The 21,641-nt window shown below is 36.5% G+C and overlaps 1 protein-coding gene across 4 annotated transcripts in view; it reads right to left on the minus strand.

Moving 5' to 3' along the window:
* LOC148951404 (uncharacterized) overlaps positions 1-9,109 on the minus strand; it is a 53,485-nt gene extending 44,376 nt beyond the window's left edge. For all 4 annotated transcript variants that reach the window (XR_016141911.1, XR_016141909.1, XR_016141910.1 and 1 more), the window contains exons 1-2: positions 8,962-9,109; positions 2,229-2,398 (exon numbers count right to left, since the gene is read on the minus strand). Coding sequence is in view for 1 of the 4 variants with exons in the window: in XM_089090853.1 (XP_088946979.1) it covers positions 2,229-2,398; positions 8,962-9,064 (273 nt within the window). In the remaining 3 variants the exon portion in view is untranslated. The remainder of the gene's footprint in view (positions 1-2,228; positions 2,399-8,961) is intronic.
* Positions 9,110-21,641: the final 12,532 nt, after the last annotated feature.

Below are 21,641 nucleotides of genomic sequence, written 5' to 3' on the forward strand. Positions count from 1 at the left end.
TATGAGACAAGTACCTTGGGTCAATGGAAAATGAGAATGATGCTCTTAAGAGACAGTACTCCCTGTTCTGGGTTTTGCATGGATGTCCTAATATCCCCCTGAACCTTATGGAACATGTACCAAGAGGACCAAGTGGACGATGTTTCAGAAGCATCTGGGTCCCGCTTAACTCGCCGATGAAACTGCCCAGGTTCACTTGCAATTTGGTTGAACATCGCTATAGTCAAGCAAGCTGCCCCTAGAAGTTTTAGATCACTAGCTCTTCTCAAACTTGTCGGTAGCTGCAATGTTACAAAACTAGAGGACTCCTCTTAAGAAACATCATAACAGAAAAAACACAAAAAATTATTAGGCACTGTAAGCTGCTTTTAATACAAGTATATTTATCTTTTAAAGTGTTCCTTTATTTATTATTTGTAACTACTAGGCTTGTAAATAAAGTAATAAAAATAATGGCAGAGTATATTGTCTAGAAACACCAATAGCATCCTTTTTTAAATTGCTTGTAGGCAAATCTATGATGTCTTCAGTACAAGTTTGAACTCACTAGAGCGAGTGCTGGTCCCTAACAGCTATTTCCATTCACCGTTTTTCTAGTGCGTTATAAAAATAAGCGGTGACAGTTTGGAGCAATGGTGTGTATTCGATTTCGTTTTAAACTAGGACACATTTGGTTTACTTCAGCCAATAAATCGTTGAGTTTTTTTTTCAAATGCCATGATTCTCAGGTGGTTTAAGCCATACTCTGAGCCACACTCAGACTGTGGAGATTTGACTGATGATGCACCTCATCGTGGAAGGCCTTCGACAGCACAAAAAAACGAAAACATTACCAGATTTTTGCATCTTAGCCAAATTAGTCATCATTTGATGATTTGAGAACAGTTAGGATTATTTCATGCTACCGTTACCCAGATTTTAATCATTGATTTCGAGATGAAAAAAAAAATCTGCACAGAAATGGTGCTGAAAATTCCACCACAAGTTCAAAAGGACAACAGGAGAAACAAGAGTCTTGAATCTTTAAATTAATTTGATCCTTTTTTTCTTCAAATTGCTAGTGAAGGATTTTCGAGTATGACAAGAAAACAAAGCACCGGAGCCAAGAATGGAACACTTTCAGTGTCACCAAGACCAAAATATAAACAAGTCAAAGACGAAAAACATACTCACTTGCTTCCTTAGTAGCCAAAGAATCTTCCAAAGAAAGTTTGTCCCTCATGCCCAAACAGTAAACCATTACCTCATGGAGAAGCTCTTGAAAGACTTCAAGAAACGGTCCTGTGCGTGTGACCAAACATTCACGAATACTTAGGTAATGAATCACAAGAATGTGACTTGCCACACGGCCATTTCAATTGATCAGTTACCAAAACATTCCCATGATTCCTCAGCTCCCTTACTACCCCAAATTAAACTGAAGAAGACTATAGACCAAAACCTAAGATAATAGAGTATCTTCAAATGTCTGCACCCTGGAGGCTATACTAGTATCCACGTTCCAGGATTGCTATGAACAATAGAAACATCACCTTCAGCACTGGGTAGACTCCCAAGGTAATTATTTTGAAGCAGATAATGCAAAAGCGTAAATTTTGATTCAGTGTTATTTTTTTTCAGTCATACTCATTATTTTATTTACCTGCCTTGAACATACGCATAAAGTACATGCTGAAGTATACTCTAGAATGGCCTTGGTCAAATTGACTTTAAAAATTTAGTCGGAGCACGATGGTCTTGATTAGTTTTATCATTGGTTTATCAATCCCTGACTGTCGACAATATTTCTCGACAATGCTTGAAACATTTAAAGGCTAAACTGGCCAAGTCCATAAAACGTGTAAGTCCATAATAGGATTTCGAAGGCCAAAATTTGGTCTCGTTGTGATTGTATTAATCTACTTTATAGAACATTTTTATGAACATACAGAACCATAAAGTAAAGAGTTTTGAACTTTTGAGTTTTGAAGATAGGAAGAAAAAACAAAGAAAGCTAACTTCTTTTTAAAAAAGAAATTAACATCTAGAAACCTGGAGGCAAAAAACTGACAAACAGTTCAAGTTAAAATATGGTGGCTCTTAACTGAATAAAAAAATATTAATAGGGAGTAGATGCATATAATACCTAAAAATCAACAAATTGCTTCTTAGCATGAAAACTCACTCGAATAGTATTTGCCTAGTTAGCTTAGTTGTTAAAGCAATAAAATTAAAAAACAGCATCTTACCATTTTTAGCTGTTGCAACTGTATTAACCGCATTGTATAACTTAACAGGGATTGTCTGGCGGCTTCTTCTCGTTGTTTAATTAGAAAAAGTGGATCCTCTAATGCATGTATAGAGTTATACACATCTGCTTTGGCTGGGCTAGTCACTTGCAATGTAGACGGAAGAATATCTATAAATTATTAGTAAGTTTAAATCTTATATGACAAAAATATAAAATGGCCCTCTTTTCTGCTTTTATTACAGCAGATATATTTTTGCAAAAGTCTCCTCAAGTCATGCAGATAGAACGCGCAAAATATACAAAAGTGTGTATTCGAATTACAGGGAACGATGCTAAATACCCTGGGCATACGATATGTGCTGAAAGGAGCAGAGCGGTTGTCTACTTCACTAACATGGAATGAAACATTACATGGATTCATGAATAATGGTAATATACTGCTTAGCCTGAAATTAGATTTCTTATTCCTTTTCGTTGCCATAATAAACACTATGATTTCCAAGAAGTTGTCATCCACGAGTGCACACAAGCCTGCATACAGGGAAGGACGCGTGCTACACCCTCTAACCACAAACAATCATGATTTTCCAGAATAATACTTTTGACCCCCTCCCCCCAAGCCTCCTAAATTGAATTCTCTTCCTAAACGGATATCTTCTTATGGGACTGACGAGACCCCGTAAGCACTTTCTATTTGGTTCTATATTAAAATACACCTCATTACTATACCAAAATAATTATTTCCTTATCAGGAAAAGAAAATTTTGGACTAAGGTGAACCAAGGTCCCTAACTAAATCTTTCTGAGGGGATAGACGAGCCTTCGACAATATTTTCAGGGGGTGGACTTCTAGAAACAGGTTAAAGCTTTATTTTGTTCTTCATGCAGCAAATTTGGCCTGAAGGGACTTAAGTCCTAATCCTTTTGTCTGTAGACGGAGTATGGAAGGTGCCCCCACCAACAATATCGGCGTAAATGATACCTATTTCTTGAAAATGTGGAGCATAGTCGCTTAAAAATGCACTGGAAAAAGATGAGACTGCCTACGACTAAATTTTTAGGAAACAGAGCATACATGTGTTGATTTTGAGGTAGCTGATATATAATGAAAAGAAATCTATATTATGAATTACTGTAAAGAGTTGACCTTTATTAGATTGAAGAGTAACAAAGAAGGTATACTCATGACATATTGATCAATTCAGGAACTCATTAGCAAACTATTGGCCATTTAAAAGATCCAAACGATTAAACATGGCCAAGTATTTTTTTTTTCTTTTCTTGAAGGAGGAAAAAATCCAAGACAGATACAAAGGTCATATTTCAAAGCCAAGTATAATAATTCAATTATGGAAAGCCTCTAGAGCACAAATTATTAGTTTGATGGGTTATTTCTTCTTTTTTTTTCGTTGTGACAACACACACTACGATCTCCAAAAAGGTCGCAGATAATAGGGCGCAGACAATTGTATAGGAGAAAGCACAGGCAGTAGCCCCTACTGAATAGTCATTATTCTTTTAAATATTCAGATAAGCTCGTATCATTATCGTGTAATTAAATAGCTATCTACGGTTTTGGTAGCCCTCGATCCCAAAATATGTTCCCTCCCTAAACAAATTCCTGCTAATTGGAGTGACAAAACAGCGTAATTTTCTTTTTATTTTGTTGTGTGAACAACCTATTTCTACCTTTAAATTTAGTTCTAAAGACTTAGTCGTAAAAACATGAAAGTAGTTAGCAAGGCCCTGGTAGGTGCGCAGGTTAAGGGAACTTATTGGACCCGGCCTTCTCCCTAAATTTCATGGTTTCTCAGCAATTTGAAACTTTTTCCATACAATCTACCCGTTAAGTGCTCTATTTGTAAGTTGAAACACAAACACAGAGAGAGAGAGAGAGAGAGAGAGAGAGAGAGAGAGAGAGAGAGAGAGAGAGAGAGAGAGAGAGAGAGAGAGAGAGAGAGAGAGAGACAGAGAGAGAGAGAGAGAGAGAGAGAGAGAGAGAGAGAGAGAGAGAGAGAGACACAGAGATACACAGACATGGTCGACTGAGATTATGTATCCAATCTCACATTACTAGAGAACAGTGGAGATCAGAGAATTCACTCTTCAAAGGAGAGGGAGAGGGAGTGAGAGAGTGAGAGAGGGAAGAGAGAAGAGAGAGAGAGAGAGAGAGAGAGAGAGAGAGAGAGACATAGAGGGAGAGAGAGACAGAGAGAGAGAGAGAGAGAGAGAGAGAGAGAGAGAGAGAGAGAGAGAGAGAGCAGAGACAGAGATACACAGACATGGTCGACTGAGATTATGTATCCAATCTCACATTACTAGAGAACGGTGGAGATCAGAGCATTCACTCTTGGTTTCTCGGCTGTGATCAATTGTTTTGTTTTCAATTATCCAGGTTTCCAGGTTGTACCCATCGTAATCGAGACTGCAACTTCCCGATCAATGAAGATGATCATTCAAAATGGCTATCAATATGATGTAACTAAATTTTTCTCATTTATTATTTTATGATAAAAATATTCGCAGTTTTTTTATTGTCAATCGGTTCCCCTGGATTTTTTTTTCGCTTGAAAATCCAAACAATCATTCTATTTTACTCCGCGAAATTGATCATATAAATTCAAAGTAATGACAAATTTATTATTAAATAGCAAGATTATTTCGATTCAAACGGCAAGATTACATATTTTGGGCTGTCAATTTAAAAGCACGAAGATTAAAACGTGGATAAATGGAATTTTGTCACTGTATCATTTTTTTGTAACTGGGTGTTTAATCTTTTTCTAGTGTCTTTTGAACTATGTTTCATATTTCAAATATTTCATTATCATTTTGATATTTTTTTTCTTATAATCTGGGGCCCAAGGCATAAAAATCTGCTTATTTCTGTGAAGACAAACAAGTGTTTTAAAAGATTTGAGTGCTGAACATGGTACTTTAGGCAATGGAGATTCTGGTTCACACCGGGACCATAGTTTTTTGGGTGCTTGGCCTTTAAATTTGAGATGAAAAGGGTAATTTCGTTTGGTTTGAAAAAAAATTTACCCGACATTACATTTGTAAAAATCTTACAAAGGCACTGCCTGTTCAAGGAAGAAATCAATGAACAATAAAGATTCTGTTTAGTTCTACAAAAAAATAATATCAATTATACATAATTTCTCTTCTACTTTGACGGGAACTAAACACTACCTCTCCTGGCATCCACAATTCTACTAACAGAAGTCTTTCATAAGGCATGATCATGTGCAACGATTTCGACATGGTACAGCCAATCTCTGTTCCAGAGCCAACCAAAAAGGTGGAGGCCTTTAAGCAGTACTACGTCATCTTTTACCATTGGCCATCAATCTTTCTTCTGGCCATCAGGGCAACGTTTCCAATTTTCGAGCGGATGTGCTTTAATAGCGTGCTTCGAGATGCATCGGTGGTCTTCACGCCTTGGACAATGGCCCAGCCGCATGAGCTATCGTCTCTTTACAATTTCTGAGACTGGGTACTGTTGTATATAGCACTCACGGATCTCTTTCTTGTAGATCCGCAGATCTAATTAAACAGAACGGTTTCAATCCATTTGATTTTGAAGGTAGTTTGTCTATTAAATACAACGACTTCAGAGCAAACAAGTGATTATGTTGCAAAAAGCTTGCACCGTGTTAAGGAAATAGGTTTAAAATCAGGAGAGACTCTCAAGGAAGAAAACAGGATTCTTTTTTATAAAATGAGAATATAAAACATGGAAACTGGGCGAACTTTTGCTGTTCAAAATGCATTTAAACAAATTCCTTCAAAAGATATTTAAAGCAACGGAAGGGCCACGATTACACTAATTTAAATGGGATATGCTCTCACGAGCTCCTGTCATCCTTACTAGCCCTCTTGAACATAGAAAAACAAAAGACACGATGGTGTTACGTGGTGGAATGAACTTAAGCCTTTTAGAAACTGTAAGCGCTGTGTGAAAATTTGAATTTTGGCCCGACATAAACATGCTTAGATCCTAATCCTTAAGTACGTACTTGCCTTATCTTTGACCTTACGGCTTACTTGAAACAGAAAACTCTTAGCAAAAGTGAGACCGTTTCTGGTTTTGCTGAAAGAATTTTGCGTACACTTTTAGCTAGCTTCTCCATCAAATCAGTAGAGCTACAGAAATTGGCTGATAGATATGACGGACTGCATGGCGTTGTAGGTCAGGAAAACAGATCATAGTTTATTATATTTTATGATGTTTCCATAGTCTATGATATGCTTCCTATCATAGGGAGCGCGCTCGCGATGCATATGATCTGTTTTCCTGACATAGAACGTCATGCAGACCGTTTTCCTGACCTAGAACGCCAATTTGCACTTTACTGAAAAAAAAATACAAATGAATGTGCATTGTCAGTTTAATATACATATACAGATTTTGAGTTATCAAAATGTTAATATTATTTTATTTATTAAAGTTATAAAAGTAAAAACATTTATTCTTTTTTCAGTAAAGTGCAAATTATGTTCTGGCCTTGGGAACGCAGGAGGGTTTTGAACCCAACTCATGTTAATTTCTGCCTGTTTTGAGTTTGACTCGGTTATTTATTGTAATTTCTGTTCGCTTTGGGTTTCATTTATTTATAGATGCTGATTTGTGGTAGTTTCGCGCTTGGTAGATAATTTGATTTTATTTTTGCTTATTTTTTGTTTAATGGAGTTCTTTAATTTACTTTGAAAAAACTTATTTTTTAGAAAAAGTTTTTTTAATTAATAAAGAGAAAGAGAGTGAGCGAGCTTATGATTGTGAGTGAGTGAGGGAGCTTGTGCGTGAGAGAGAAGAGAAAGAGAGAGCCAGAACCAGAGAGGGAGAGAGCACCAGAGAGAGGGGGCCTTTGTTGGAGGGGGGAGTGCTAATAAAATTGTATATCTAAAAAATAGGAACAAAAGCACGTTAGTGATAAATACAATGAGACAATTAATGTTCAACCATGGCTGCTTTCTTGTCAAAGACACTAAATCAAAATGACAGTTTGCGGAATAGACAGTAATGGTTTATTGAAAATATTAAGGTAACAAGGCGTAATACTTTCTGGCCCCTATTACTGCGACCTATTATAGAAATTATGACTTTGGCCGGTGTTTTTAAGAAGAAAGCAACAATGCCAGAACGCTAAATCAAACTTTCCAATGGGAGGTGCTAAATTTCCCAAAATGTACCAGCGACCACACCTAAGAACATGGTTTTTACTTTAAAATAAATATAGTTGCACTTATAGATAACTACAATTCAAAAGTACGTCCCATTGTAAAGTTCATATACTAAAATTTTCGAGATTTCGTGTAAAAAGATTCGTACACAAAGTTGTTGTCACTAGTCAACCGTCAATCGCCACCCTCAAAAAACTGAAAAAAGCTTTTCTTCGCCAAGAAATGCTGTGAAGAAAGTGTTCTGACTGTACGTAGCAGACCAATAAAAGTGCTGGTGAATAGGCATTATGCCGGTAGCACAATTACCTTCATCTCAAAAACGTCGGGCAAAATGATAACTTATGGAATTAATTCTCCTCCCAACTACTCTCCAGCTCCAGCAAAATAATTATTTTAAAATATCTATTATTCGACCTTCGAGTTTTGTATTATTAGTACAATAGAATAATAGTTCCAAAGGAAAATACATCGCCAATGAACTTGAAGAATAAAGCGCAAAAATTGCAACGAAAAACCGAGAAATACATCATTTTAGGACATCAAGGCGATACAAGACCTGTCAAGTTCGCAATATAAAACGAGACATTTTTTTTTTTAAATACTAAAAAAAAAAAAACCATAGGAAAAAACTTATTTCCAAATAAACTAACAAGTAAATATTTTTTTTTCTTATACCCGAATAATTAAATTATTGAAAAAGAAAAATTAAAGCACGGGGTAGCTATATAAAACTTGTCATTGAATAGTTATAAAACATGCTAAAACAGTTCTTTATTTTTTTAGTCTTAATACTTTCATTTTTTTTAGTTTTATGATTTTTAATAAGACCATAATTTCGGCAAAAATTGCATTTTCTTAAAGTTTCGTTAATATTAACAAAACTTTTTATCCTGATTTTTTAACTATTCAAGGGTCTTCCAATTCCTTAATTATTTTTACGGGATATTGAACCCTCAAAATTTGGTTCTTGGGTCAACCGAAATAGACATAATCAAATAAAAGCATTTATAAAAGAGAACATAAATTTTGCCCCCCAAAAATGTAAGCAATAATAGACAGGTTAGTTTAATCAGGTTTGTTGAGATCTTGTTGATTCAACCATAAGAATGTAAAATTTTAATCGTAAATACTGCAAACCGAAATAAACGATCAGGTAACTGACAAGTTAAGATTTGCTCCTTAAGGAAATAAAACATTTATCTCAGCCTTCCTTAGACCTTAGTTCCTCCTATGCCGGCAGAAGTATCCAAGCACCTAGAAAGAGCGACGAGTCATCCCCCACATTACTGCTGCCCCAACGTCTTCCCATTGGGAATGAACTATCGTGTAAATGTGTTTCCTGCCCCGTTGGAAGATACAAAAAATCAATTGTCTCACCATAACAAAAGAGAAACATTCTTGTCCACGGGCTCTTCAAAAGGAAAATTTGTATTTTATAATAAGTTGAAAATTTATAATAAATGAACTTTCTGGATCGCTTCCACCTTAATTCACGATTTTCCACTTTTTTTTGAAAAGATAAAAAAAGAAGACAAGAAAAGACTTACGAGAAGCTTCGGAAGAGAAGGGATAAAAGAATATAATTATGACATTCATCATGATTGCAAGATAAAGGAGGATTCTACGAAACTGATTTATTTGTGTCGACATCCAATAGAGCGTCGGTAAACCTGTAAGGATAAAGGTAATGAAACAACAAAGTGATTAGATATAAAAAGTATGAATACTTAGTTTTCAATTCTAAGCCTGTTTATAAAAGCTTGAATTGTGGTCTTTTTCTCGCTTTCCCTTGTCACAACAAGTTATGACGATAATTAGTGCGAGCGTTCACAACTAAGGCAGCTAAAGATCAAATTGAAATAAGTGAGTCTCTTCGGGGAAACATTAGCGATATCTGAATTCAGAGGACAAGAAGGCAAATTGCTGGATCGTTTAAGGCTTTCTTTTAAAAGGCCAAAATTTCAAGGCCACGGGTTCGGACCGCAGATATAGTAAACACAAATAAAGAGCCAACTCAGTGATAATAATTATGGCACTTGCTTTCCTCTTTTGCCAATTAGGGTTCCCGGCTAATGACAAAACTAGATTAGGACCAGGGACGTAATCTTCAAAAATATTATCAAACTAAGATAGGCCTACATATTTCAAGCATCCATAGAAACATATGGGTTTTCTTTAGTATATCTTTGCCTTTATGGTACTGTATGACTCATTTAGAATTTTCAAAAATCTTGTGAAAATTAAGACAGTCCTACATGATGGCCTATTTTCTTTATTATACCTTTGCATTTACGGTAAGATATAGCTCATTTTTCACTTTCATTTTCACTTGACTTGGGAAAATCGGCTCCAACTTTGTCCCCCTCCCTAAAATTTTGAAAAAAATACGCCACTGATTAGATTCGACTGCCAAAACCTTTTGGTGAAGATCCGTTCGAGTCTCCATTAACGAGAAGAAACAATAATTGTCTTTCTATACAGGGCCAATCCTGTATAATTGGACCACTCGTATGCACTGATTATTTCTTTGGTTCAGACTTGAATCCAATTCACGTAACTTCGTAATAAGTGGCGGCTCCAATGCGGCAAATAATCTCGTTAATACTTTTTATCAGTAAGTTGATATCGCAGCAAAAACGTCAGGTCTTGACCTGGAAGTTCATTGATATGGCATATTTTTTATCATTTTATAGTAAGAACACACGCAAAACGAATTGGAAAATTGCTAGCACTTTATCAATCAAAGAAGAAGACATTCAAAAATGACGGACTTAGTGCTGTGTATCACGTAATCCCACACATTTAAGTCCTACACCGTGTATGTTCAATTACAGTGTCAAGACTGTATTAGAAAATAAAATAGTTTCGAAACAATTGCACTACGTAATTTCAGAATTCTAGTTCGCCGATTCTTTTATTAATTGAAAAAACGTTTTCCACAAAATAAAATTTTCAAAGAAAAGTAAAGAACTCCATTAAACCAAAAATAAAATAAAATAATCTACAAAGCGTGAAACTACCGTAAAATAACATCGATAAATAAATGAAACCCAAAACGAACAGAAATTACAATAAATAACCGAGTCAGACTCAAAACGAACAGAAATTAACATAAGTTGGGCTCAGAACCCCTATGCCTTCCCAAGGCCAGAACATAATTTGCACTGTACTGAAAAAAATATAAATGTTTTTACTTTTATAACTTTAAATAAAACAAATAATATCAACATTTTGGTTACTAAATATCAGTATTGACAATACACATTCATTTGTAATTTTTGCAGTATAGTGCAAAATATGTTCTTTCCTTGGGAAGGCATAGGGGTTTTGAAATGAAAAACTTGATACCATTCGCAAAAAAATCTGCTAATTTTCTGTGATAGCTTGGATACACTTGCGCTATTTTGACTTGATTAAATATTAAGAGCAGAAGTAGCCCCGAAAGTTTGAACCTAATACCCTCAATCGTTCTTGGGATACTGCTGAGAAGCTTTATTGGTAATTAGCATTAACACAGTGCATTTTGATTTAATATTAAGGCATCATTTAGTTTTTAAACATAGAGGCAAATGGGAGGGTGGGCATGGGAGGAAGAATGGTTGCCCTTCAATCACTTTTGACTATTAAAAAGGGAATCCGCCCTTATTTTCAATCGAATGGGCCCTTTTCGAAGTTCCTACGACAACACCTTGATACGAAGTGCCCTGGTCTATACAACAACAACAAAACAAAAAATAATACAATGTACCCACATCGATCATTCAACTACGTTGAAAAATATGGCTATCAACAAATTTTATTGGATGTGTTTGGGGAAATGGTGGGCGTGAGAGGGGCGTTAGTCGCTCTCCAATCACTTTCAACTATTAAAAAAGGCACTAGCCCTTTCAATTTCCGATGAAATGAGCTCTTCAGAAGTTTCTATAACAACGCTTTCAATAAAAAGCTTATATGCCCCCAGGGCATAACTTACAGCCCTTGCCCTGAGGGCTGGGGTTGCCATCCTCAAAGACCTAATTTCCAGAACTTTCTACTACATAGAAAAAATGGCTATCTGAAAATTTTGATTGGATGAATGGTGTTTGTGGTAATGGTGCACGTAAGAGGGTGGTTAGTTACCCTCCAATCACTTTCGAAAATTAAAAAGGGCAATAGCTCTCTCAATTTCCAATTGAATCAGCCCCTTTTGAAGTTTTTACGACAAATATATCTATAAAAACCTTACATGCCCCCAAGGCATAACTTACAACCTTTGTCCTGGGGGCTCTGGGGGGTTTGTCATCCTTAAATACATAATTTGCAGCTTTCAACTACGTTGAACAAAATGGCAAACTCTAAACTTTGATTGAATGAGTTTGGGGGAAAAGGTGGCCGTGAGAGGGGGGTCAATTACTCTCCACTCGCTTTCGACTATTAAAAAGGGTAATTTCAATTTCCAAACAGTTGAGCCCTTTTAGAAATTTCTACAACAACTCTCTATATAAACCTTATGTGCCCCCAGGGCATAACTTACAACCCTTGCACTGACGGCTCTGAGGGGGTTATCATCCTAAAAGACCTAATTTCCAGAATTTTCAACAACGTTGAACAAAATGGGAATCTTAAAATTTTGATTGGATATTTGGGGAAATGGTGGACATGAGAGGGGTTAGTTGCCCTTCAATCAATTTCAACTCTTAAAAGGGCACTAGCCTGTTCAATTTCCAATTGAATGAGCCCTTCTTGATGTTTTAACAACATCGTTTTCTATAAAACCTTACATGCCCCCAGGGCATAACTTACAACCCTTGCACTGAGGGTTGTGAGGGGGGGGGGGAGGGGTTGTCATCCATAAAGACCTAATTTCCAAAACTTTCAACTACGTTGAATAAAATGACTATCTAAAAATATTGATTGAATGTGTTTGGGGAAAAGGTGGGCGTGAGAGGGGGGTTAGGTGCCCTCAAATCACTTTCGGCAATTATAGAGTAATCTAGCCAGTTGAATTTCCGATCGAATGTGCCCTATTTAAAGCTTTTACGAAAACCATTTCAAAAAAACTTACTTTCCCTTAGAGCATAACTTAAAACCTGCACGCTGAAGACTGTGGAGGGAGTGTCCTGCTCAAAGGTATAATTTCGTGAACTTTAAACTGCGTGAAACAAAATGGCTATCTCAAAATTTTGATTAGATGTGTTTGGGGAAAACGTGGGCGCGAAAGGGGGGTTAGCTGCCCTCAAATCACTTTCGACTATTAAAAAGGGCACTAGGCTTTTGAATTTCCAATCAAATGAGCCCTTTTTCAAGTTTCTACGACAAAGATTTCAATAAAAACCTTATATGCCCCTAGGGCACAACTTATAACCCTTGCCCTGAAGACTATTTGGGGAGTGTCCTGCTTAAAGGTATTATTTCCTGAACTTTAAACTGGTTGGAACAAAATTGTCATCTCAAAATTTCCAAAGGTAAAATTCTACTTTAGTAACTTTTGGCTATTTTGGAAAGGGGTTGGGTTAGGAAAATAAAACTTTCAGGGATGGATCTACATGCTAAGGTATGTCCTGGGAAGGTACTTTGAAGTACCTACCTCCACTCCTCCCCCCCTCTATATAATGGTAAATTACTGCACATTACTAGTTGTTTTAGCTCACATTTCATCCTATATTACTATCATAATTATAAATCACTGCTTGCCTTACACAACTTCAGCTTTTAACCTTGTTCATTAAAATATATTCCAAAATCCTATTTTCCTTTAACCCTAGAAGGGTAAGCTTTCGTAAATTTTACGACGCAAAAACACTTTTTCATGGTTGCCATGTAAACGGATGCATTGTACGAAGCGACCTCCCCGATATGTTAATATTATGTTTATCCGGTTCTAGTGCCGTCACCAGTGTTTTATTATCTGAACTAATTGTAGGTATCATAAGGGTGCTCTTCAAAATTTAGGAAAGCTCAAAATCTTTTTAATTTTTTCTCCTATGTCAGAAACAGGATTTTTCTACCAAAACTTGTTAACTAGTAAGTTTCTTTGGACAATGAGGTTAGATGAGTTTTTAACCGTTGTTGACAAGCTTCGTAGCAAATTTTGTGAGGAAATAGCTCATGTAAATGCTAAATTTGGCTATTTTCTGTTTTACAAATGAGCAGCAAAAATTTTTCAAACTGACAAATAGATATGTAATGACTGACAACTTCTTTACATCGATTCCGTTTGCAGCAGACCTACTGAAAGAACCGTATCGACTGACTACAGTTGGTACAGTACGAAAAAACAAGAGAGAAATTCCGGAAGAGCTACTTGTGAGCAAAGGGAGAATCACAGGAACCTCAATGTTATGTTTGGATTGGGAGCTGACTCTAGTGTCTTATCCTGCTAAACCATCAAATTGGTTCAGCTTCTGTCAACTTGCCAAGAGGGTACCAGTATCACGTATCCAAGCAAGAAGCCTGAGATCATTGAGTACTACAATAACACCAAAGGCGGTGTAGACACATTTGACCAAATGTGTAGTTCAATGTCAACGGCTCAGAAGACAAACAGGTGGCCCATGTCCATTTTTTATGGGTTGATCAACATCGCGTGTATCAACAGTTATGTCATCTACTCCTTCAATATCTCGAAATCTGGTGGAAGACCACTTTCACGAAAGGATTTCATGAATGTTCTGTTCAAAGAGTTGACCCAGCCGTATATGACCACTCGCTAAGAAGCCCCCACTTTGCAGCACTCGATCAGACTCGATATCAGTCAAACAATGGAGGTGACAGGTGAAATACATTCAGGAACGTCTGTGGAAGGGAGAAGAACGACCTTCAGCCTCTGCCCAGCGTGCATTCGCCGAATGACTACCAATTTTTGCAACCACTGCAAAAAACCGTTCTGCGGTGAGCACCGTGCGAAGTCATGCATACCATGTGACTCCAAGAAATGAAAGTAACCTTTTGTGCTGTGTAAAACATTATCTGAAGATTTGTTTTTGATAATTCCCACTTACTTTTAAAATATACTTAAGTGATGAGTTTTAAAAGTCAATGTTTCTGCAAGTAGTAATTTTTACGAAAGCTTACCATCTACGTAACTTTTTGGGAAGCTTACCTTTCTAGGGTTAACATTCATCCTTTTAAACTTATTTACTATATAACTGACCTGCTTAGGAAACCTGTTTGTGATGTCACAACTTTGCTTATCATAGCATGCAAATGCCTGGGGTTGAAAGAGTGTGTTGATAAGCCAAGCCATTTAAACTGTATTAATTAGGGAAAGGATTTGACAAGAGATAGCCTAGACCAGTAAAAAAAAATCAAAATTGTTTTTAGAGGACAAATTATGTTATGAGAAGATGTTTTTATTTTCATAGGTCCATGCGCTCATAAAGCTTCTGTTGAGTTTATTGAAGCACTAGCATGGACTTCGTGTAGTTACGGACTCTCCATAAAAGATTGAGAAGTGCATAGATACACCTTACCCCGGGGTGACGTTGTGCTTGGGGTGGCTTTTCCAGGGAAGAATTTTCCTTTATGAGAGACATTTCTGATGAGTGAACGGCCTGGGAGAGATATTACACGGTGGGGTCTTGAGAGAATTACTATATGAAATTCTTTTTAATTGTTTTACATTCTCTTTGCCAAATTTTTTATTTGGAGATGTTTCGGAGGCTTTTTTCTGTGCGTTTTGTTTTCTGGGAAATAATTTCCAAGGAAGGGGGCATTTCTGGAGAGGGCAAGCAATCGATATATAGATTAAAGTCTTATTCCAATTAAAAAATGCTAAGGAGAATTTTTCAGGGTGAATTGTCCACAAGCAATTTTAGAGAGAGGGGGGATTCTCAGTGAGGAAAGAATTGTCTGGAGGGAATTTGAGGGGGGGAGGTGCACTGTACGTTGGATGAAATTTCCACGGAGGAGTTCCGTGAGGGGGAGGGGGGAGGGGTATATTTCATAGAGGGTGAGCCAGATTTAGCAGCATTATTAAAAAAACAAACAGAAATTATGCCACATATGAAGGATTGCCCCTCCTCAATACCTTATTCTTTATGCTAAAGTTTGACTGTTTACTAAAATTGAAAAAAAGGGGTTTTTTAATTAGAATAGGAAGCTTTTTTAAAAGTGCTAACAGCTTTAGCATAAAGAGCAAGGTATTGAGGAGGGGTGACCCTTCATATCCGGAATAAATCTGCCAAAACTAATATGCCAATTGTGTTTGAATTTTTCATGTAGTGGGAGCCAAAATCAATCCAGCATTAGCTGAAAAACGTTCAGAAATTAAATAAAAAAGAAGTTTTATTAACTGAGAGTAAGGAGCGACGTTAAAACTTAAAATGAACAATAATTATTCCGTATATGAAAGGGGCTGTTCCCTCCTCAACCCCTAGGTCTTTACACTAAAGTAACGTAAAGAGCAAGGCGTGAAGGAGGGGCCAGTCCCTTTCATATACGGTATAATTGCTGTTTGTTTTAAGTTTTAATGTCGCTCCTTACTTTCAGTTAAAAAAAAAACTTGTTTTTATTACTTAATCTCATAAAGACGATACTTTTGTCAGCATATGAAGAACCGTGTATATTGCAATTATATCTGTCTGGTTTATGTTCAAAGTAACACAAGAGACGAAAATTAACGTACAAGAGAGTAGTGAAGAATTATGGTATACAAAGTAATACTTGGCAGGTATAGTCACTAGTGATCACAGTTTATATAATTATCCAGTAAGCTTATCGCAGATCATTTCTGGTCTTCGTTCTCGGTGCAAACAAAAAGCTCCTCCCACTTCTTTCTTCATTTGTGGATCAGTGTGTTTGGGTCTATCAATGAGGAATGGTTACAAAGTGCATTATTCGTAATAGGGGGTTTCCACTTGTTTCCGATTGTTTCGCGTCTGACTTGTCTACCCGTGAATAGGTCTGATGCCGCTTATGTTTCTATCCGCAAAAACGTTCTCCGAAGCACTTGGTCCGGGTTTTTATAATGGGTGAGATAGGGAATGATCATACTGGATAATTATATAAACTGTGCTAGTGATAAATCACTAGGGGTGGCAACATGATTGGATGATTTTCGGGGATTTGGGGTACCCAATTTTTTCTGGGGTGGCACATAGATTTCTGGGGAAATCCCCGAAAATTTGGGAATAGTGCAAGCCCTGCTTTATTTCTAATCAGGATAATTAAAATAATTAAACAACATGAGAAAAGAAAAGCTTTAACTTTGTGGTTGACGCAATGAAGAATTACTGCAAAATTAATTCAATTTCAATCAAACACTACTGCCTGTTCCGGCGGCGCGCCAGCGACGTTGTGACACTTCAGTGGCGGTCAACCGAGCCTCTCGTTGGCGGCGTTTGGTTGATGCGCCGGCATGGTGCTGGGGTCTAAGTAAGACACAAAGCGCTACAAACATCAGAATCGACTTAAGAGGACAATTTATGTCATGGGAAGATGTGTTTGAAATCCCCGTTTGCCCCAAACTCAAAATTTTACTTTAGAAGCTTTTTTAAATATTTCTAAAGCGCTAAGACATAGAGCGCTACAAACATCAGAAGCAACTTTAGCGGACAAGTTATGTCATGGGAAGATGTTTCTGAAATCCCCCTTCCCCCCAAACTCAAAATTTTACTTTAGAAGGTTTTTTATATATTTCTAAATCGATCAAACATAGAGCAATACAAACATCAGAATCAACTTCAGAGGACAAACTATTTTATGGTAACATGATCTTGAAATTCCCCTTCCCCCCAAACTCAAAATTTTCAAAAATTCTACTTTAGAAGCTTTTTAAATATTTATAAAGCACTAATAGATAGAGCGCTACAAATATCAGAATCGACTTCAGAGGACATATTATGTTATGGGAAGATGATTTTGAAATCCCCCTTACCATTCATCCCATTCCCCCTTCATACTCTAAAATCTGGTTGATAATTTGACATTTGAAAAGCCTCATTTTCCACGGGGGTATTTTTGTTTGGGGAGAGGGGGATTTTCCGTGAGGGTATTTCCCGGGGGGGGGGGTATTTTCCGGCGGGTATTCGCCAAGAAGCACAAATTTGATGGTATGAGTTTTATTAAAATCTTTGACTTTTAGGGGTTGTTTCCCCCTTTTACGGAACTCAGACAAATTTTTTAGACAGGCAAATTATCAACAAGATTTTAGAGTAATATTCCGGTGCAACACGTTGCAATGAAATGGTCAGCTTAGATTAGTGTGAGCAGGGGCACCGCGAGCAGGTTGCTGACTACCGCTCCCGCCCTCCCCCTCCCCCTGCTATCAAATCCCCTTGCAGCTAACCTTTGCACCATTGAAAGAAAATTTTTATATAAGGTCCAACATTTTTTACATATTTTAAATCGCGTATGTAAAAAAGAAAAGCAAAATTTTTCAACATTATAGGATTAAGCTATTTGAATATGTTTTATGTGGTTACCCAACTCAAAATGTTAACCCTTACCATTCATCCCATTCCCCCTTCATACTCTAAAATCTGGTTGATAATTTGAAATTTGAAAAGCCTTATTTTCCACGGCAGTATTTTTATTTGGGGGGAAGGGGGATTTTAAAAACCTCTTCCCGTGATATAACGTGTCCTCTGAAGTCGATTCTGATGTTTTTAGCGCTCTATCTATTAGTGCTTTAGAAAACTTTAAAAAGCTTCTAAAGTAGAATTTTGGAAAGTTTTGAGTTTGGGGGGAAGGGGGATTTCAAAATCATCTTCCCATAACATAATTTATCCTCTGAAGTCGATTCTCTATATATTAGTGCTTTAGAAATATTTAAAATGTTTCTAAAGTATAATTTTGGAAAATTTCGAGTTTGGGGGGAAGGGGGATTTCAAAAACATCTTCCCATAACATAATTTGTCCTCTAAAGTTGATTCTGATGTTTGTAGTGCTCTATGTCTCAGCGCTTTACAAATATTTAAAAAAGCTTCTAAAGTAAAATTTTGAGTTTGGGGGGAAGGGGGATTTAAAAAACATCTTCCCATAACATAAATTGTCCTCTGAATTCGATTCTGATATTTGTAGCGCTCTATCTATTAGTTCTTTGTAAATATTTAAAAATCTTTTAAAGTAAAATTTTGGTAAATTTTGAGTTTGGGTGGAAGGGTGATTTAAAAAACATCTTCCCGTGATATAACTTGTCCTCTGAAGTCGATTCTGATGTTTTTAGCACTCTATCTCTTAGAGCTTTAGAAATATTTAAAAAGCTTCTAAAGTAGAATTTTGGAAAGTTTTGAATTTGGGGGGAAGTGGGATTTCAAAATCATCTTCCCATAACATAATTTGTCCTCTGAAGTCGATTCTGATATTTGTAGCGCTCTATCTATTAGTGCTTTAGAAATATTTAAAAAGCTTCTAAAGTAAAATTTTGTAAAATTTTGAGTTTGGGGGGAAGGGGGATTTTAAAAACCTCTTCCCGTGATATAACGTGTCCTCTGAAGTAGATTCTGATGTTTTTAGCACTCTATCTATTAGTGCTTAAGCTTCTAAAGTAGAATTTTAGAAATTTTTGAGTTTGGGGGGATGGAGGATTTCAAGAACATCTTCCCATAACATAATTTGTCCTCTAAAGTTGATTCTGATGTTTGTAGTACTTTATGTCTTAGCGCTTTATAAATATTTAAAAAAGCTTCTAAAGTAAAATTTTAGAAAATTTTGAGTTTTGGGGGAAGGGGGATTTCAAAAACATCTTCCCATGATATAATTTGTCCTCTAAAGATGATTCTGATGTTTGTAGCGCTATATGCTTAGCGCTTTAGAAATATTTAAAAAAGCTTCTAAAGTAAAATTTTGGAAAATTTTGAGTTTTGGGGAAGGGGGATTTCAAAAACATCTTCAAACGCCGCCAACGAGAGCCTCGGTTGACCCCCGCTGAAGTGTCTCAACGTCGCTGGCGCGCCACCGGAAGAGGAAGCGGTGTTTGGTTGATTTTGAATTAATTTTGCGGCAAGTCTTTATTGCGTCAACCCCAAAGTCGAAGCTTTTCTTTTCTCGTGTGGTGTAAGTATTTTGATTTTCCTGATTAGAAATCAAGCAGGGCTTGCAATAGTCCCAAATTTTCGAGGATTTCCTCAGAAATCTATGTGCCACCGCAAAAAAAATGTGGTTACCCAAATCTCCGAAAATCATCCAATCATGTTGCCACCCCTAATGATTTATCACTAGTGACTATCCCTGCCAAATATTACTTTGTATACCATAATTCTTCACTACTCTCTTGTACGTCAATTTTCGTCTCTTGTGTTACTTTGCATATAAACCAGACAGATATAATTGCAATATACACGGTTCTTCATATGTTGAAAAAAGTATCGTCTTTATGAGATTAAGTCATAAAAACAAGTTTGTTTTTAACTGAAAGTAAGGAGCGACATTAAAACTTAAAACGAACAGTAATTATACCGTATATGAAAGGGACTGTCACTTCCTCCACGCCTTGCTCTTTACGTTACTTTAGCCTAAAGAGCTAGGGGTTGAGGAGGGGACAGCCCCTTTCATATACGGAATAATTATTGTTCATTTTAAGTTTTAACGTCGCTCCTTACTTTCAGTTAATAAAACTTGTTTTTTATTTAATTTCTGAACGTTTTTCAACTAATGCTGGTTTTATTTTGGCTCACAGTGCATGAAAAATTAGAACACAATTTGCATATTAGTTTTGGCAGATTTATTCCGGATATGAAGGGTCGCCCCTCCTCACTACCTTGCTCTTTGAGCTAAAGCTGTTAGCACTTTTAAAAAAGCTTCCTATTATTATTAAACAGCCTCTTTTTTCAATTTTAGTAAACAGTCAAACTTTAGCGTAAAGAATAAGGTATTGAGAAGGGGCAATCCTTCATATATGGCATAATTTCTGTTTGTTTTTTGAGTAATCCTGCTAAATCTGGCTCATCCTCTATGAAATATACCCCTCCCCCTCACGGAACTCCTCTGTGGAAATTTCATCCAGCATAAAGTGCACATCCCCCCGTAAAAGTCCCTCCTGACAATTTATTCCACGCCGAGATTCCCCCCTCTCTGTGAAAGTTCCTGATAACAATACATCCAGAAAAGTTGTTCCTGACATTTTGTCACTTGATTAAGGCGGTTCTATATATCGGTTTCTTGGTCACTCCATAAATACTCTCTTCTATGGAAATTATTTCTCAGAAAATGAAACGCACAGGAAAAAGCCCCCAGAACATCTCCATATAAAAAATTTGGCAAAGAGAATGTAAAACAACTAAACAGAATTTCATATAGTAATTCTGTCAATACCCCCAAGTGTAACATTTCCCCCAGAATATTCACTCATCTGAAATTTCCCTCCCAAAGGAAAATTCTTCCCTTGGAAATCGACCACAAGCACACCGTTCCCCCTGGCTAAGGTAGATCTATGAACTTCTAAATGTTTGGTGGCGATTCCGTAACTACAGAAAGTCTATGCTAGCTTTTCAATAAACTCAACATAAACCGTATGAGCCCGTGGACCTATAAAAAAAAAAACATCTCAAAACATAAATTGTCCTCTAAAAACAATTTTGATTTTTTTTTACTGGTCAAGGCTATCTCTTGTCAAATATGGCTTGGCTTATCAACACACTCTTCAATCCCATGGCATTTGCATTCTATGATAAGCAAAGTTGTGACATCACAAACGGGTTTCCTAAGCAGGTCAGTTATATAGTAAACAAGTTTAAATGGATGAATGTTAAAGGAAAATAGGATTTTGGAATATATTTTAATGAACAAGGTTAAAAGCTGAAGTTGTGTAGGGTAAGCAGTGATTTATAATTATGATAGTAAAATAGGATGAAATGTGAGCTAAAACAACTAGTAATGTGCAATAATTTACCATTAAACAGAGGGGGGAGGAGTGGAGGTAAGTACTTCAAAGTACCTTCCCGGGACATACCTTAGCATGTAGATCCATCCCTGAAAGTTTTATTTTCCTAACCCAACCCCTTTCCAAGATAGCCAAAAGTAACTAAAGTAGAATTTTACCTTATATTTGTAATCAGCATAAAAAAAGGCATCAAATGGTGTATTCACTTTAGTCCTAACTCAATTATATGATTTGGTATATATTGACCTAGGCTAGGTTCCGCCTTTGCTTTGAAAAGAATTAGAGAATTAAACAATAAGTGTTTTTATTTGATTTTGTACATAAACTATTGTTATAAATTGTTTTAGTTTAGTTTTACTACTGATGATGGTCACTGCATATGTGACCAAAATATCTGGTATTTTTGTGAATTTCTATCACTGTTAT

This window comes from Artemia sp. Qi Xiang Cuo, chromosome 6 (assembly GCF_049724085.1).
Source record: "Artemia sp. Qi Xiang Cuo chromosome 6, ASM4972408v1, whole genome shotgun sequence".
In the NCBI taxonomy this organism is placed as follows: domain Eukaryota; kingdom Metazoa; phylum Arthropoda; class Branchiopoda; order Anostraca; family Artemiidae; genus Artemia; species Artemia sp. Qi Xiang Cuo.